The sequence below is a fragment of the Nelusetta ayraudi genome, unplaced genomic scaffold, assembly GCF_046127955.1.
Source record: "Nelusetta ayraudi isolate G7.1 ecotype Tasmania unplaced genomic scaffold, CSIRO-AGI_Nayr_v1 ptg000173l, whole genome shotgun sequence".
Lineage (NCBI taxonomy): Eukaryota > Metazoa > Chordata > Actinopteri > Tetraodontiformes > Monacanthidae > Nelusetta > Nelusetta ayraudi.
In genome coordinates this window covers 845,295-859,991 of record NW_027466222.1, presented here as the reverse complement: position 1 = coordinate 859,991, position 14,697 = coordinate 845,295, and the positions used below count along the sequence as shown (strand labels likewise).

General features: G+C 45.3%; 2 protein-coding genes across 2 annotated transcripts; both read left to right on the top strand.

Annotated features, from left to right (window-relative positions):
• The first annotated feature begins 3,392 nt into the window (after nt 1–3,392).
• Nucleotides 3,393–11,125, top strand: prr5a (proline rich 5a (renal)). Its single transcript, XM_076014755.1, has 11 exons — nt 3,393–3,514; nt 4,074–4,204; nt 5,416–5,541; nt 5,634–5,714; nt 6,957–7,005; nt 7,122–7,179; nt 7,265–7,356; nt 8,583–8,723; nt 8,940–9,075; nt 9,155–9,427; nt 9,515–11,125. Exons 1-11 carry the CDS (start codon nt 3,407–3,409, stop codon nt 9,796–9,798), a joined length of 1,479 nt encoding a protein of 492 aa, XP_075870870.1. The 5' UTR covers nt 3,393–3,406; the 3' UTR covers nt 9,799–11,125.
• Nucleotides 11,126–12,124: 999 nt separating this feature from the next.
• On the top strand, nt 12,125–14,450 carry LOC142880858 (transmembrane protein 60-like). Its single transcript, XM_076014829.1, has 2 exons — nt 12,125–12,281; nt 12,545–14,450. Exon 2 carries the CDS (start codon nt 12,579–12,581, stop codon nt 12,981–12,983), a length of 405 nt encoding a protein of 134 aa, XP_075870944.1. The 5' UTR covers nt 12,125–12,281; nt 12,545–12,578; the 3' UTR covers nt 12,984–14,450.
• The last annotated feature ends 247 nt before the right edge of the window (nt 14,451–14,697 follow it).

The following is a 14,697-nucleotide window of genomic DNA, read 5'->3' as shown; positions in this document are numbered from 1 at the left end:
AGTTACCTACAGCAACTGACGGGAAAACGAAAATCGTAAGTTCTAAACCGCGGCCTCTGCTGGTGCCATGTGGTATTGCCTGCACGAAATAATTATATTATAATTATTATATACGCTTATGTATTTATTTTAAATAATTAGAATCATTTTTATCTAAACGAGGAATGATTAAACAATGTAATGCAAATATGCTAATTTTACAGAATGTCATTTTAAAAAATATTTTGCAATGACATCTACAGCAGACAAGACAATAAATATCAAAATAGTCACAACAATAACAAACTAAGTTCCTTTAAAGTCCTCTTAAAGAATATTTTGATGATGAAATTAAATTTTGCTGCTCTGTTGTTTATTTGTTCCTACATTTCCAATATACACTTGAAATATATTCTTGAAATGTTTGTTTATTTATTGCTTCTGGCATGATTTTCTTCTCATCTTCATCTCTTTTTCCTTTTAATCCTCGTAGTAGATTTTTCTGGTGGGACCCAGTTATTTACATCAGGACCATTGGATGGAAGCAGAGGATTATCCACAAAAAGCCCGTGCCTGACAGATGGCAAGACACCCGCAGTGTAAAATGCCATAGAAAGGGGTCAGTGCTGGGAACCATGCATTTACTATTTCCCTGCGTGCCTTGCTAATCCATTTTATACAGTGGGCCAGAGCAATGTGACACACAGCAGCTCCAGATGTCGACTCACTGCAGTGCCTATAAAAAAAAACAAAGCTCATGTCGGTTTTCTACCTTTCTAATGTTGGAAGTAATACAGCTGCCACAGTAAACCACAGAACTAAATACATCTGGTTTCAGGTAACCACACACCTTTCCAGTCTCTGGCTCTGCTACTTCCTCTTACTGGACACGTTGATGGTCAGCGTCTTCTTCAAACCACATGGCAGCTCTTCCATTACAATTTACAGACTTGACGTGACGAGCCATCTGGCTTCTAGAAGCCAGTCCAGAGGTAATAATATTGATTTGTGCCTTACAGTGTGCCTTAAGTGTTGTGCCTTAAAGTGAGACATGATCTTACAAGAGGGAGCTGGGCAGGCGTCTCAGATTCTGTTGCCAGGTATCAGGCCAGGCAAGTGAGCTGGGTCCATTTTCCTTCAATTTAGGGGGAAGTGGTTTAGTTTAGTTGTTTTTTTGTTTTTTTGAACGTTTTTACGTTTTTACAGCTGAGCAACATCCATGTTGTTGTTCAGGGCTCCTGCTGTAATACTGTAGTGGATGAACCAGGGGCGGAGCTACGTGGTGGCAAGTGGTGGCCTGGGGTGGGGGTGGGTGGAGATTTGATAAAAGGCCTTACACTTGTACTGTATACTGTTTTTCTGACTTGTTGATTGGTCTGGATTTTGTTCTTGACCAGGGGAGGCAAATTTTGTGACTGGTGGGCCACAATTGGTTCTGAAATTTAACCTAGAGGGAGAGGGGCTGGAGCAGCAGCAGCTGGATGGAGTGTTTTGGTGAGCCACCTCATAGGAGGAAGAAATAAATTATGGGATATGTAGAAAATATATTGCTGGTCAATTGAAAATAAACAAAAGCATTGCAAAAAAATAAATAAATCAGTGTGTTAGACGGCCCACAGTATTTAGCTCTTTATTGAAATGACTCTTGTGTGGAGTTTGCATGTTCTCCAGGTTCTCCAGCTTCCTTACACAGTGAAAAAAAACAACAACAACAGCATGCATGTGAGGTCAATTGGACTGTAGGTGTGTGTGAGTGCGAATGGTTGTTGTAATAGTAGTAATAATAATAATAATAATAATAATAATAATAATAATAATAATAATACAATAATAATAATAATAATAACAATCACAGTCATTTCAGTGATGTACTTATTATTTCCATCCCTGTGTGAGTCATGCGCTCACCCTGTGCCCAGAGGAAGAACTCTCTGGCTTCGCCTCTCCTGTGCGTTTCCATGACCAGGGAGAACCCAATACCCCCTCCACCCCGACCCCTCCTCCCTCGCCTCACTCCACGCGGCCACCACAACCAAAACGCGCGCGCACGTCCCTCCTCCTTTTCGTCGTGGCCGCGCGGCCAGGTTCTCGGTTTTTTTTTTCTTCTTTTTTTTCTTTTTTTTTTCATCTCGTCAAAACAAAGCGGGGGCGAGCCGCGCACAGAGCGCAGCCAGGGAGCGAGCCTAGGAGCCGGAGCCCGGAGCGGTGGGTGCGGGCATGCCTCATGAATGAGTCCTCCTGCTCCACCACCACCACCACCTCCACCACCGCAGGTCCGAGCCATCAGCAGCCAGCCTTCCTTGCAGCCCGATGCCCCGCATGTGTGCGCACAGCGGCGGCGAGTGCTAGAGGATAACAAGCAGGCCGGACACTCTCACTGCTTCCACGGCGGCGCCGCTACTACATGATCGGCTCGCCCCGTCGGGATCGACGCAAGCGGCCAAGGTAAGGTAGGGTGAGTCCCAGAAGGGAGGCTTGACACACGGCAACTTTGTGGCCATTAGAGGACAGTTTTTCTTTTCCTTCTCCTTCTTCTCCTCCCTTTCGGTTGGCATCATGGTGCGTCTGCGTCAGTTCTGGGACGCGACAGTCACGTTGTTTACACTTAGAAACCTCACAGTCCAGGTAGGAAGGAGAGGAGAAAGAAGAAGAATGACAAGGGGAGGCAATGGGAGAGCTCCACGTACGCACGACTGGTTGCACATTTCCCCGTGTTGGGGTGGACTGTTGATAGCCGATTGATCGGCTGTCTCGTGTCGGAGCAAACAGCAAACAGCCAGCAGACAGCGAGGCGAGGAATGAGCAGGCCAGGGTGGAGGGAGGGAGAGAAATACACAGCAGTGGGGGGGCTGTTAGCAGATGAAATTGTCATCGATCTGACTGTAGTCGCTCCTTAAGAGACGCGGAGGAGGGCTGAACAAAAGCACAAAATGCCCAGACTGGCGTGGCGTGGCACGGCACGGCACAGCATGGCACGTCGGCCAGGGTTCCACTCTGCTTTCCTGGCCTGAGGTGCGATCGGAACCTGATGCATCTGCGCACGAGCCGCCCCAGCATCACCAGCATCACCAGCACCGCAGAATCAGTCCGTCACCAGCCTTTATCTGCGGCGCGCGGGCTGCTAGTGAAGGAGGTTTGTGTCTTTGTCTGGGAGGTGACAGCCTAGACTGTAGTTCCCGATTCTGACCGAGGGGTGGCGCCTGACTGTGCTCAGTGCACCTCTGTAGGGGAGACACCCAATACAGTACTGTAACGTCGATACTCTGGCGAAGGAATCGTGGCTGTGTGGCTATTACACACACACACACACACACACACACCGTAGGCTACATGCTCAAACATGTACATCCCCTTTCCTCTCTGTTGTAATTGTATGAGTGTGTGTGGCCGTTGTACAGTGATTGCAAAACACCTCCAGCGTTTTGAAATGAAGAGTTGTGGAACAGAAAGCAGCAGCAGCAGCAGCCGCTTGAGCTGTTTAAGAGCAGCGTCTTTAACGACCCTGATGTGGATTTCCTGCTGCGCCCCTGCGACAGTGAGTTCCACCTGAAAATGTGTTGTGGTTCCTTCCTTTGAAGCGAAACCGTCTGTGAGGAAGCGGGAGGACGAAGGCTTTGTGAGGACAACCTGCCTGCTGAGGGCGGAAGAATCACAGAAGTTAGGCCATGAGTGCAGACGGACCTGGTGGCAGTGGCAGTTATTGGTGATCAGGGTGTTTGTGTTTAGATTTTTGTTATTCTTTTATTTTACTTTCTGCTTTTGTTTTGTTTTGGGTTTTTAATTTGTCATTCTAGGAAATCTTGGTGGATCCATCCGTCCTTTTTTAACAGCCGCTTCTTCCTGAGCTCAGGGTTGTGGGGGTCTGCTGGAGCCTCTCCCAGCTGTCATAGGGTGAAGGCAGGGTGACACCATGGACAAGTGGTCACTTCGCATAGAAAAATAAATAAAGCACCCTTCCTGCTGACTCCTCACCCTTGCAGGGTCGTGCCAGGTCATGCCGGCCGTCTGTGCCGTGTGTGTTATTTTCTTGCTCCTCTTGTTGACTCTCAGTCAAAGCTCCAGTTAACCATCGTCTCTCCTCCCACGATGCTCAGATGCTTGATGGACTCCGGCGCAGACATGCGTCACGGCCCTCCTCCCGACCGCTGTCGCTCAACTTCAGCACCTTCTCTGCGCCTCCACCGAGCCCGGACATGGAGAGCGGCAGTGACCATCCCATCAGGAGGTGAGTGGAAAAAAGACTGCAGTCACTGTTTGGAAATGTTTTTTTTTTTTTTTTTTTTACAAACAATTTGCGTCATTTTAAAATGTCGTTTTTTTATGATTCCTATTTTTTAGTTGAATGTCCTTTACATGTTGATATATTTATTTTTTTTGCCCCCAATTTTTTTTTTAATTTTAAAATCTTCAAAGTCTGATCTCTTAAAGTTCACTGTACTTTAATTCTGAATCTTCACTTCAACATTAAGATGCTTAGCTGAAATAATAGAGACCAGATATCCGGATTGGAACATTATTATTGGCTGGGGGCCCTGTGTCTCTGTATCTGCTGAGCCCTCCCACCAGTCAGTCAGCCAGCCAGCCTGTCAGCCACAAGCCAACCAGTCAGTCAGCCAGCCAGCCAGCCAACCAGCTGCACTCAAAGCAGCAGAGCAGGAAAGCCTTCTTCATTGTTCCACATTGTGTCTGTGCTTCCTATCCCTGTTGTTGTCAATAAGCTGAATAACTTCCTCCTCCCCTCCCCCGCCCGCCTCCTCACCATACAGTGACAAGCACAAACCCCCCACCCCCCCACACACACACACACAAACACACCGATGGCTCCGCCTCTGGTGCAGTTCCCCTTGGCATCCTGCGCTTTGCATAAATATTTGTCTGCATCAATGGTTGTATTGTGGTGGTGCGCAGGCAGGCAGGCACAGTGCCCCCCCCCCCCCCCCCACCCCACCCTCCATCCTCCACCCTGCATTGGTACATGTGCAGTTGTTCTCCTCCTCCAGAGGAGACCTGGCTGGGGCAGCACGCCGGCCCACCTCCCAGCTCGGCCCCGCCCACCCTGCTCTTAATTCGCCTCTTCTATCTCTTGGTGCATCACTCCGTCCTACTTCCCTTCTCCTCTGTCACCAGCCGCTCATTGTATTATCACTGCGCTCCCTTTCTTCTCTTCCCCCCTCTGTGAACTCGATCCCTCACACTCTCGCTGCTTAAGTTCTCCCCGCCCCCCCCCGCCCCCCTCCAGCCCCTTCTTCTTCTCCTCCTCCTTCTTCTTCTTCTTCTTCTTCTTCTTCTTCTCCTTCATGTTTCTGCTCCGCGCCTCTGCGTGTCAACACACGGCCTGACCTTATTTTTTATCCTGTCCGGTGCTCAGTGCTTTTTCTGTCTCTCTCCACTCTCTCTCTCTCTCTCTCTCTGCTACCTGCACGTCGCGCTCATGAGGACTCTGCACCGGCTGAAGTTGATGAGCTCGCCGAGCCTCAGCGAGCTGGGCAAGAGCGAGAAGAGTTCACCGGAGGACAGAGGGGAGAAGCAGAAGAGGGCCGGAGCCAACGCCACCTGGAACAGGTACGGCGGATACCATCGAGCTTCAGAATCCATGTGTTGAAAGCAGACATGTTAGACCGTTTTCTGTGTGTGTGTGTGTGCGTGTATTGCAGCATTCACAATGCAGTGATCGCAGTCTTCCAGAAAAAAGGTCTGGCAGACAACGAACTCTACGCCCTCAATGAAGGTGTCCGGTCAGTATCAACGGCAACAATAACAGCCAGCGCACCGCCAAGTGAAAACATCCCTATTTTTAGCCCCTGCGTGTCACTCTGCTCTATAATTAGTAATCATTGCCGTCCGTACAACGTTGTGCTGACCAAAAACTTTCCCGTGAATGAGTTTGTTTGTTTGCACGGTGTGCTGCACGCCCAGTCACGTGACCGCGCCAGATCCCTCATTATCTTTCGAGAGCAGACCCCATCACTTCTATCACTTCAGCCTCCATTAGCGCTCGCTGGGTAAACATGTTGCCATCCATGACACACGTTTGTTTTCTTGAGCCTGACTGGACGCTCTCTCCGCATTATAGTGCAGCGAAAACAGCACTTGGTGGCTTCCTTCATGTGTCTGCGGGTCTGTGTTCCTGTAATTTCACAGCTCTCGTGCACTGAGAGCCAGCTCAGGAGACACTTATTCGCGGTGGAAATGTAATAGTAACACAGACATATATGACATTAAAATTAATATAATTTAAAGTCAAGAGATCATCTTTGTTCAGGTGGAAAACACATGAATAAACATCAATGAATGCTGTTGACACACAGCACAGACCAACTGTACAAAATATACAGGTACTACCCGAAAAATTAGAATATCAAGTAAAAGTTGTTTTATTTTGGCAATTTAACATAAAAGATGAAACCAACAAATTTTTATTGAGCCATTACACGCAAATTGACATCTCAAGCAGTTCCTTGTTGTAACTTTGCTGATTAAGATTTTCAGCTTATTAAAACCACAAACTCAGAAAATTAGAATACTGTGAAAAGCTTCAGTTTTGTAGCTTCAAACAGTCCAAAGAATCCAAAACACCTGCAAAAGGGTCCTGAGCCTTTAAAAAAGTCTGTCTGTCTTGGGTCGGCTCAGAAGAGTTCAAACATGGGGAAATACAACAACCTTTTCAGGATATTCTAATTTCCTGGGTGGTACTGTAGTAACATTCAATCAGTTGCAATCAAAGATTGAATAACCAGTTTTAATGGCACATGTGCTTTTAGTTTAAATGTTTGTTTTAGAATATTTGCACCTGTGTAATAAGGAAGTGATTTATGGTGGCACATTTTCTACACAAACAAAATTAAATGTCCTTAATGTTTACCTGCTGCTGCGCAGTCAAATTGCCCAAACAGGATAGAATGATGCATTACCAATTACATCAAATTAAATTGTTGTCTCTACCACCTTTTCAATGCTGCTCATCAATTTCTCTTCAGGCATCTGTTGAAGACGGAGTTGGGGTCCTTCTTCACAGAGTACCTTCAGGTAATCAGGATCTATTACTTAAACCAGCAGAATATTTAGCAGCAGCAGATAATCCGCTGTGGATGTTTGGTCTCTGACATTTGTATGAAATTACATCTTTTCACTCTAACCCACAGAACCAGTTGCTCACAAAAGGCATGGTCATCCTCCGGGACAAAATAAGATTCTATGAAGGTATCACATCACAGCCTCTGAATGATATTGAAAGTCTGTTGTGTGCATGGTTTAAGTAGAATGTTGTGTTATGCGACTGATTCAGGTCAGAAGTTGCTCGACTCTCTGGCTGAGACCTGGGACTTCTTCTTCTGCGATGTTCTCTCCATGCTGCAGGCCATCTTCCATCCAGTTCAGGTACACCAACATCGCAGATGCCAAGTAGATTTTTTTATTTTTATTTCTGTTGCTAAAGTGCGCAACAAAAACTAATTTAAGCTGTGAACTGGATGAAAACTTCTGTCATTCTGTCTTAATCTTCTACATTCTTGAGGTGAGCTGTGGGCCACGCCCCTTTCTGAGTGCTTGGTGCGCACTCAGAAAGGAGAGTGCACCAGGTGGCGAGTATCAGTTCTTCAGATGATGAGAAGCACACTTCTACTCGGACTTGGACAAACACTGAGAACCTCTGCTCGATAGTTTCTCATGCTAGAACCTTACAATGTTGACTTCACTTGACAGTGGAAACTCAACTCCTTCTTCTCTGCTTAAACAAACTGCTCACCTCTTTCCTGACCAGTCTCTTCAACCGTTTCTGTCACACGCTGCTCACTGCCATTGTCTGAGTCCAAGTACAAGTGTTCATCTTAGCGACCCACAGTGACTTGATCACTTGCACCCGGTGCACTGAGCCTGTTGCATTCAATCGGGGCACCTGGCACTCAGGGAGGGACCTGGTCCACAGATCACCTGATAAAGGGCTGAACAGCATAGAACTAGAATGTTAATTTTCAGAGATATACAAAAACAAGATCTGTTAAATACCTTTTGTACAAACTAAAATTTAAGTTTAAGTTTTTAATGGTGGCACATAAGGGACGTGCTTCAGAATTTGTTGACTGGCCACTAGAGAAATGTTTTTGTGATTTATTTATTTTTAGATTTAAATGTCCTAAAACTAAATATAAAAAATAAAATAGACCAAAAAACAGGATGACCAATGTAGAAAGGGAGCTGCATTGTGTCGAGACACAATGAGTGTGCAAGTCTGGTTGCTTACTGTGATCAACTGAAGAGGGGAAGATGATGCCATTGGGGGTGACAGCCAGGTGGAGGGAGGGAGGGATATTAGCATCATACTGAGAGAAGTACCAGCTGCTGAGGGTGGAAGGTGTGTGACACTGTGTCATCCATCTGCAGAGGCTGGACTCCCGTCTCCTCTTGGCTGAATGATGCTTTTATGGGTCTATCACACTGCAGCGTCCACATCTTGATGTTTCACCTTCTTGCTGTGACCGCCAGCCGCGCAGGCCTCGGCGGGCTGACGAACTGGATGCGCTCCATCAGCTTTGTTTAATGATCGGAATCGTCTCGACAGTGCTAATCTCCGCTCGGCTTTGTTTTCTTCCGTTTGCGTCGTGCAGGGCAAGGAGCCGTCCGTCCGACAGCTCGCTCTGCTTCACTTCAGGAACACCATCGTCCTGAGCGTGAAGCTGGAGGACGCACTGTCCCGACCGCGGGCCCGCGTGCCGCCGTCTGTCACGCAGATGCTGCTGATTCTACAGGTAGGCCGGCAAGTGCAGAGTCACCACTTAGTCATCAGTCGTGTTCACAATCAGGCCAAAGAGCAGCAAACTGTGTGGTGTTAAGCTTTGGACACAGTTATCTGTGAACCACTTCCAAGCAAAGAAAGGTAGAACACCATGAAAGGCCTGTGACTGTTCTTTTATATCTATTAGTTTGAAATAACCGCGTGATTCTGGGCTTTGCCTTCTTCCAAGGGGGTCCATGAGTCTCGTGGGGTGACTGAGGAGTACCTCAAGCTTGAGTCTTTGGTTCAGAAGGTGGTCTCCCCCTATCTGGGCACCCACGGGCTGTACTCTGGAGATGGCACGGACACCCACTGCTGTGTTCTGGGTGAGACTTTGTAGCCTCAAAGAATTTACTTGAACAGAAACAAATGGGCGCCCTAACCCCAACCCCTCTCAACTTTTAGAAAAGTGTTTAGCTTGGCCCAAATCTGCGGATCAACTGTCTAAGAACCCTGTGGTACGATCAAAGAGCTACAACATCCCTTTGCTGCTGACCCCGGTGGCTGAGTATGACCCAGATGCCAGCTCTGTTGGCAGCGGAGGAATTCGCCGGCACTCGGCCTGCGAGATTATCTCATGCCTCGAAGAACAAGGACTGGCTTATGCTGACCTGGCCTCAGGACCCGAACTGTCTGGCCCCTCCTCCAACCGCCTGTGTGTGGGCTCCCATTTCAACGGTATGACATGGATATGAATGTCGCAGAGTGGCTGGTGTGAGCAAACACAAAAATGCTGATTTCATGATCCGCTGCCCTCATTCTCAGGTATTGTGCAAGCGGGAGCGAGCGCCATAGACTTGCCTCTGCTGTCTCCGTCCATCCTGCATTCCTCTGGCGCCCTCCACGGAACGGAGGCCACCACCACAATGACCGATCTCAGCAAGGGCGCGTCGTCCACGCCGCCCAGCGAATCATCCAGCCCAGAAACCATAATTGGACAAGTGCTGGAGTCTGCAGACTCCGACTCTGATGGGATCTTTATTGATTTCCCACCGCACTCCTCGGAGGCTATGGGCTACGGTCGCGACAGCAGGCAGAGCACGGTGTAGCCGTGCCGACGGCCCTCCTGCCGCGTACGCTAATTTGTGTGAAACCTAAGAAATCAACATTTCATCACATGCTGTCCATGTTTCACTCTTACTCCAGCGCGGTGAGTTACCATTAAGAGTCCAAGTGCTTTTACCAATGAGTGACAACCTTGCATCGACCAAAAAACAAAACAAACAAACAACAATGATGATAATAATAATAATTGTAAGACTGTTCTTTAAGGACTTGAATGTTCTTTTTTTCTTTTTTTTTTTTTACAACTGTTAACAGGAGTTTGTGAATTCAGAGAATGTTTTAAAGGGACTTGTTTTTATTTCTTATTTCTTGCTTTGTTTCTTAATGTATTGAGGACACTGTTGATCTCATGGAAAACCAGAGACCAAAAACAACATGAAATTGATCATATCATCTAATTTAGCCTCGTTTGCCTGATATTCTCAATTCTACTGTTTAAAGCTGAAATGTTGTGTCCTAAAGCAGCAAAAAACGCACTAACAAGTCCTACAGTTTGAAATGTTTTTGGCTTTTGATAAACATACAACACTTTCTTCAGCTGATCCAACCTCCAACTATTGGCTGTAGGCTTTTGCGAGGTTTTCTTCAGTTACGTGTATGCAGAATGTCAATATTGTCCTTTTAAAATAAGACCATGTAATCTTTCACAGAAATGATTAGTTCTGTGTTGTTTATCTCCACAGTGGCAACTGTTGGAAACCATTTACATGGAGAAATGGCTTTACGTACTTGTGTTTGTGCATTTTTTACTACGAAACTTTTTTTTTTTAACTTTCTGTTTACACTCTTTTGTGTCTCTCTTGTTTGTGACACAGTAAAGTGGTTTCTTGCTTTTGTACGACATAAAAATGTGGAGTGTAGAGTTGCTTTTACTGCCAGTAGAGGTCACAGACTTCTCTAGCAAGATTCTGGTCTTGGAGAAGAAATCAGTGTGACAGCGTTTACTTTGCTGTATTAGCTTGGCGACGATTTAGAGGAACATCAACAATGTTTATTGTTTACATTCGACAACGACATGAACATTCTGGCTGAATGTTGTCCCACACACTGTATTTTGCACCACCACTAACATGTAAATAGAAATAATATGTTGGTTTTTAGTACAGGTATATAATGTATAGTGAAATTTTACCTTTAAACGATTTGCGATTTTAATAAGGGCTTTTTAACGGAATCTTTTTTCAAACAGTGTTTTACCTCAAGCATTTTGTATTTTACTTTTTTGACAATCTATGATGTCTATGATGTACTTTGTATTAATTTGTTATACTAGCCCATTAAAAAATAAATTTGATTGTTATTATAAAAAGAGTTTTAAGCCTCAATTGGAGTGACCGATGGACTACTAGATGCTGATTTCCCACAGGACCAGTGGAGCCACCATCAGAGCTTGTTTAATTAGGGCATCCAAAAAGACCACGGCCGAGATCGGAGAAATGCTGAGTGACATTCATATAGTTTGTGTGCCATGCAATCCTAACACAAGAAATCTGAATCTAAGGCCAAACATCCTGCCAAAATATTGAAGCTAAATCGGAAAGTTTTGGTGGTGTTGGTTGCTGAGACGTTTCTCAAGTGGAAGACACCACAGGATGGCAACAACTCCAAGCTCAGCTTCAAAATCATTATTGTCTTGTACATTGTCAAAGATCTTCAATTCTATTCATCTTTAAACGCACACAATAAAGCAATTGTGATTTTTCTTTTTCTTTTAAATTAATCTTCCTCATCCTCCATTGCGGGGGTCTGCTGGAGCCTGCATGGGTTATACCTGGGACAAGTTGTCAGTTCATGCATAAACGGGTATTAAATATGAATATATATGGTGAAGATAATGATAAATATATATATGGTGCAGTATGTAGCACTGTTGCCTCTTAAAAACAAGGTTGTGGGTTCGATCCCGGTTGTGGGGCCTTTCTGTGTGGAGTTTGCATGTTCTCGCTGTATCTGCGTGGGTTCTCTCCGGGTTCTCCAGCTTGCTCATACAGTCATACAGAAACATAATGTGAGGTGAATTGGGAACTCTGAAATTGCCCGTAGATGTGTGTGCTAGTCATTTTTTGTCTCTCTAAAATAGTCCATAGATGTGTGTGTGTGTGTGTGTGTGTGTGTGTGTGTGTGTGTGTGTGTGTGTGTGTGTGTGTGTGTGTGTGTGTGTGTGAATGGTTGTTGCGATGAACGTGTGACTTGTCCAGGGTGTCGCCCTGCCTTCACCGAATGACAGCTGGCAGAGTATCAAAATAAAACAAACTACCTGACTCAAACATGCTTTTGTTTTGTAAAAATAGCGAAAGCCAATCCGTCGCTTTGCGACGGAAACAGGAAGTAGCGAAAAAGCTAACTACCGACGTACTTGTTTATCATACCGTTCCTTAGCTAAATGTAACCTGTGTTAACTTTTCGACGTCGGTCGTGTTGACGAGGATTTCGTCTTCCACACAAGCTGGTTCACATATTCGTCTCGGTAAGATGCCCCCCTACCTGGTGACGGTGTTTTTGTTTGCGTTTAAGCAAGTTGGCTAGCGTAAGCCAACATTCTCTAGCGGCTGCGCTAAGCGGAAGTAGCGACTCAGTAAGTCCCTAAGAGCATGACAACTAGCAGTGACGTGTTCTATTTATTATGCATGGCTGTCGATATTTCGGGTTTTTAACTCAGCGAGATAACTGTGCGTCCCAGTTGGTGATAATGATGATGAGAAGACTGTGCCCGTGTGCTGTGGTCCTCAGTTTGTTGGGTCTGTTGGTGACACTGGCTCCATAGATGAAGATGTCACTGGTCCAACGAGTGCTCCTCTCTTGGTTCTTTTCCCTCATCTTCCTCATCATGCTGGTCCTCAAGCTGGACTCCAAGATCCACTGGAACTGGTTTCTCATTTTTCTCCCCGTTTGGACTTTTGACACCATCCTCATCCTCATGCTGATCATTAAGATGGTCGGACGCTGCAAGCCGGACTTTGACCAGAGGGATGGTGAGGAGAGCCTGAAGAAGAGGCTGTGGTACCTGGTGGCCCTGCTGCTGAAGCTGGCCTTCTGTCTCATTCTGTGCTCCCGCCTGGAGAGACTCGTAGACCTGTGGGTCAGCGTGGTGTGCGTCCCTCTGTGGGTGCTGCTCGGAGGTGCACTGGTGGAGCTGGGACACAGCGTTTTCCATCACCGGAGGGACTGAGCGTGATGCCATTGAAAGACTTGAAAACTGAGGAGTAATGGACCAAGTGCATCCGAGCTGGGTCAAACCAGTGATCTTGCATCTATTGGTCAGACGTGGCCATCTCACTCTTTACACTGTTTTTAAATGTTAATGTGACTTAAAGTACTGTTTCACCAGGGAGGTCACGGCAGGCTGCAGAATGCACAGTGATCAGAGTGGTTTACGGGTTTTCAAACAGGAAAAACACTACATTTGATTCAAAAGAAATATGAATGCATTTTCATTGACGTGTCATTCTACAATAACTTCAGCAACAATACTTTGAAGAGGTTCAGTGGGTTGGGGTTCTTTGGGTTTAATCGAGGTGTCACTTTGTTTTGGCATTCACGTCACTGCCTTTCTATCATCTTTAGGCAACAGGCTTGTAGTAAAATGTGTACATGTCTCATTGTATGCATGTTAGGCCTTTGCTACCATGAGATGAGACCTAAGCAATATATTGTTTCCACCATGAACAGCTTGACCACAACTTCCTTCCTTCAGGCTGGAGTGCGCATGTGCACAAAAAGTTCAGTTTGACACCCAAAGTAGCAGCATCTAGTTGTTTAGTTTGCACTGATATATGCGTCACTGAACCACATAATACATGTTTGTCCCATGTGTATCACTGTACAAAAATACAAAGAAGTTACTGAAACGCGTCCTCCGGGGGGGCGGGGATTACGTTCCCTGTTGCCGACTGTCTCGGGATGAAATTCTCAACCTTCTTGAATTATTCTGACTCATCATTGAATGCGCACAGATGAGTTGTTGCCTTTTCAGATTTGAACGTGCAAGGTCACGGTGTTACAAACTGTTAGAGGGTGGCGGCTCATTGCCGATTGGTGAACTTTTACTGCTTTCAAGATGTTGATTGTTTTCCTGGTCTGCTTCTTATTTTTAATTAAAAACTAAGATGGCTCACTATTTATAATAAGTTGAACACTCCTTGGTATTATTATATGGCAAACATGGTTTTACGGTGAAGACGGGAATAAATGTCTCGACCACAAGATGTGTAAATTCCTCCTGTTATAATATCTCCATCAAGTTAAGGCTACGGTTTACATGAATAGAAGCAGCTATCTTTGTTTGGGACGTCCTGGACTGAAGATATCAAAGTGTGACGTTAACCTTTAACCTCTTAACATAGGCTGGTGGTCAAGAAGGTCAAGACCTTAAATGACAGGAATTGCAGACAAGTCAAGGCGTTTACTTTTGAACCATTTATTGAGGTTCTGATCAGAGTATAAATCACACTACTAAGTCTTATCTTAGGAAATAAAATGTATTTACAAAGAAATTTCACATACATTGGTTTCCAAATAAAAACAGACGGTAAATGATATAAATAAGTTCTATGGAAAATAAAACTTGTCTTACAAAAAATATATGCAATTTCTGTATACATTTTGTCACATTGGTGCTAATAACATTTATACTGTACAGATTTGGTACATACAGTATCATTTACAGCCCTGTGTGAGTCAAACGATGACCAGTCTGAAAACAAGTGCTTACTCAGATTGTGGAGTGCTGTGAGCAACAAACCCCATTGACGAAAGCAACTTGGTTTTTTTATTTTTAAAAAAAGAAAAGAAATAAAAATTAAATCAGCAGGAGCTTGGTGCTTTGCCCAAAACATCCAAAACAGAGTATTAGGCTGCGTTCAAACCAAACTTGACGATGCAAC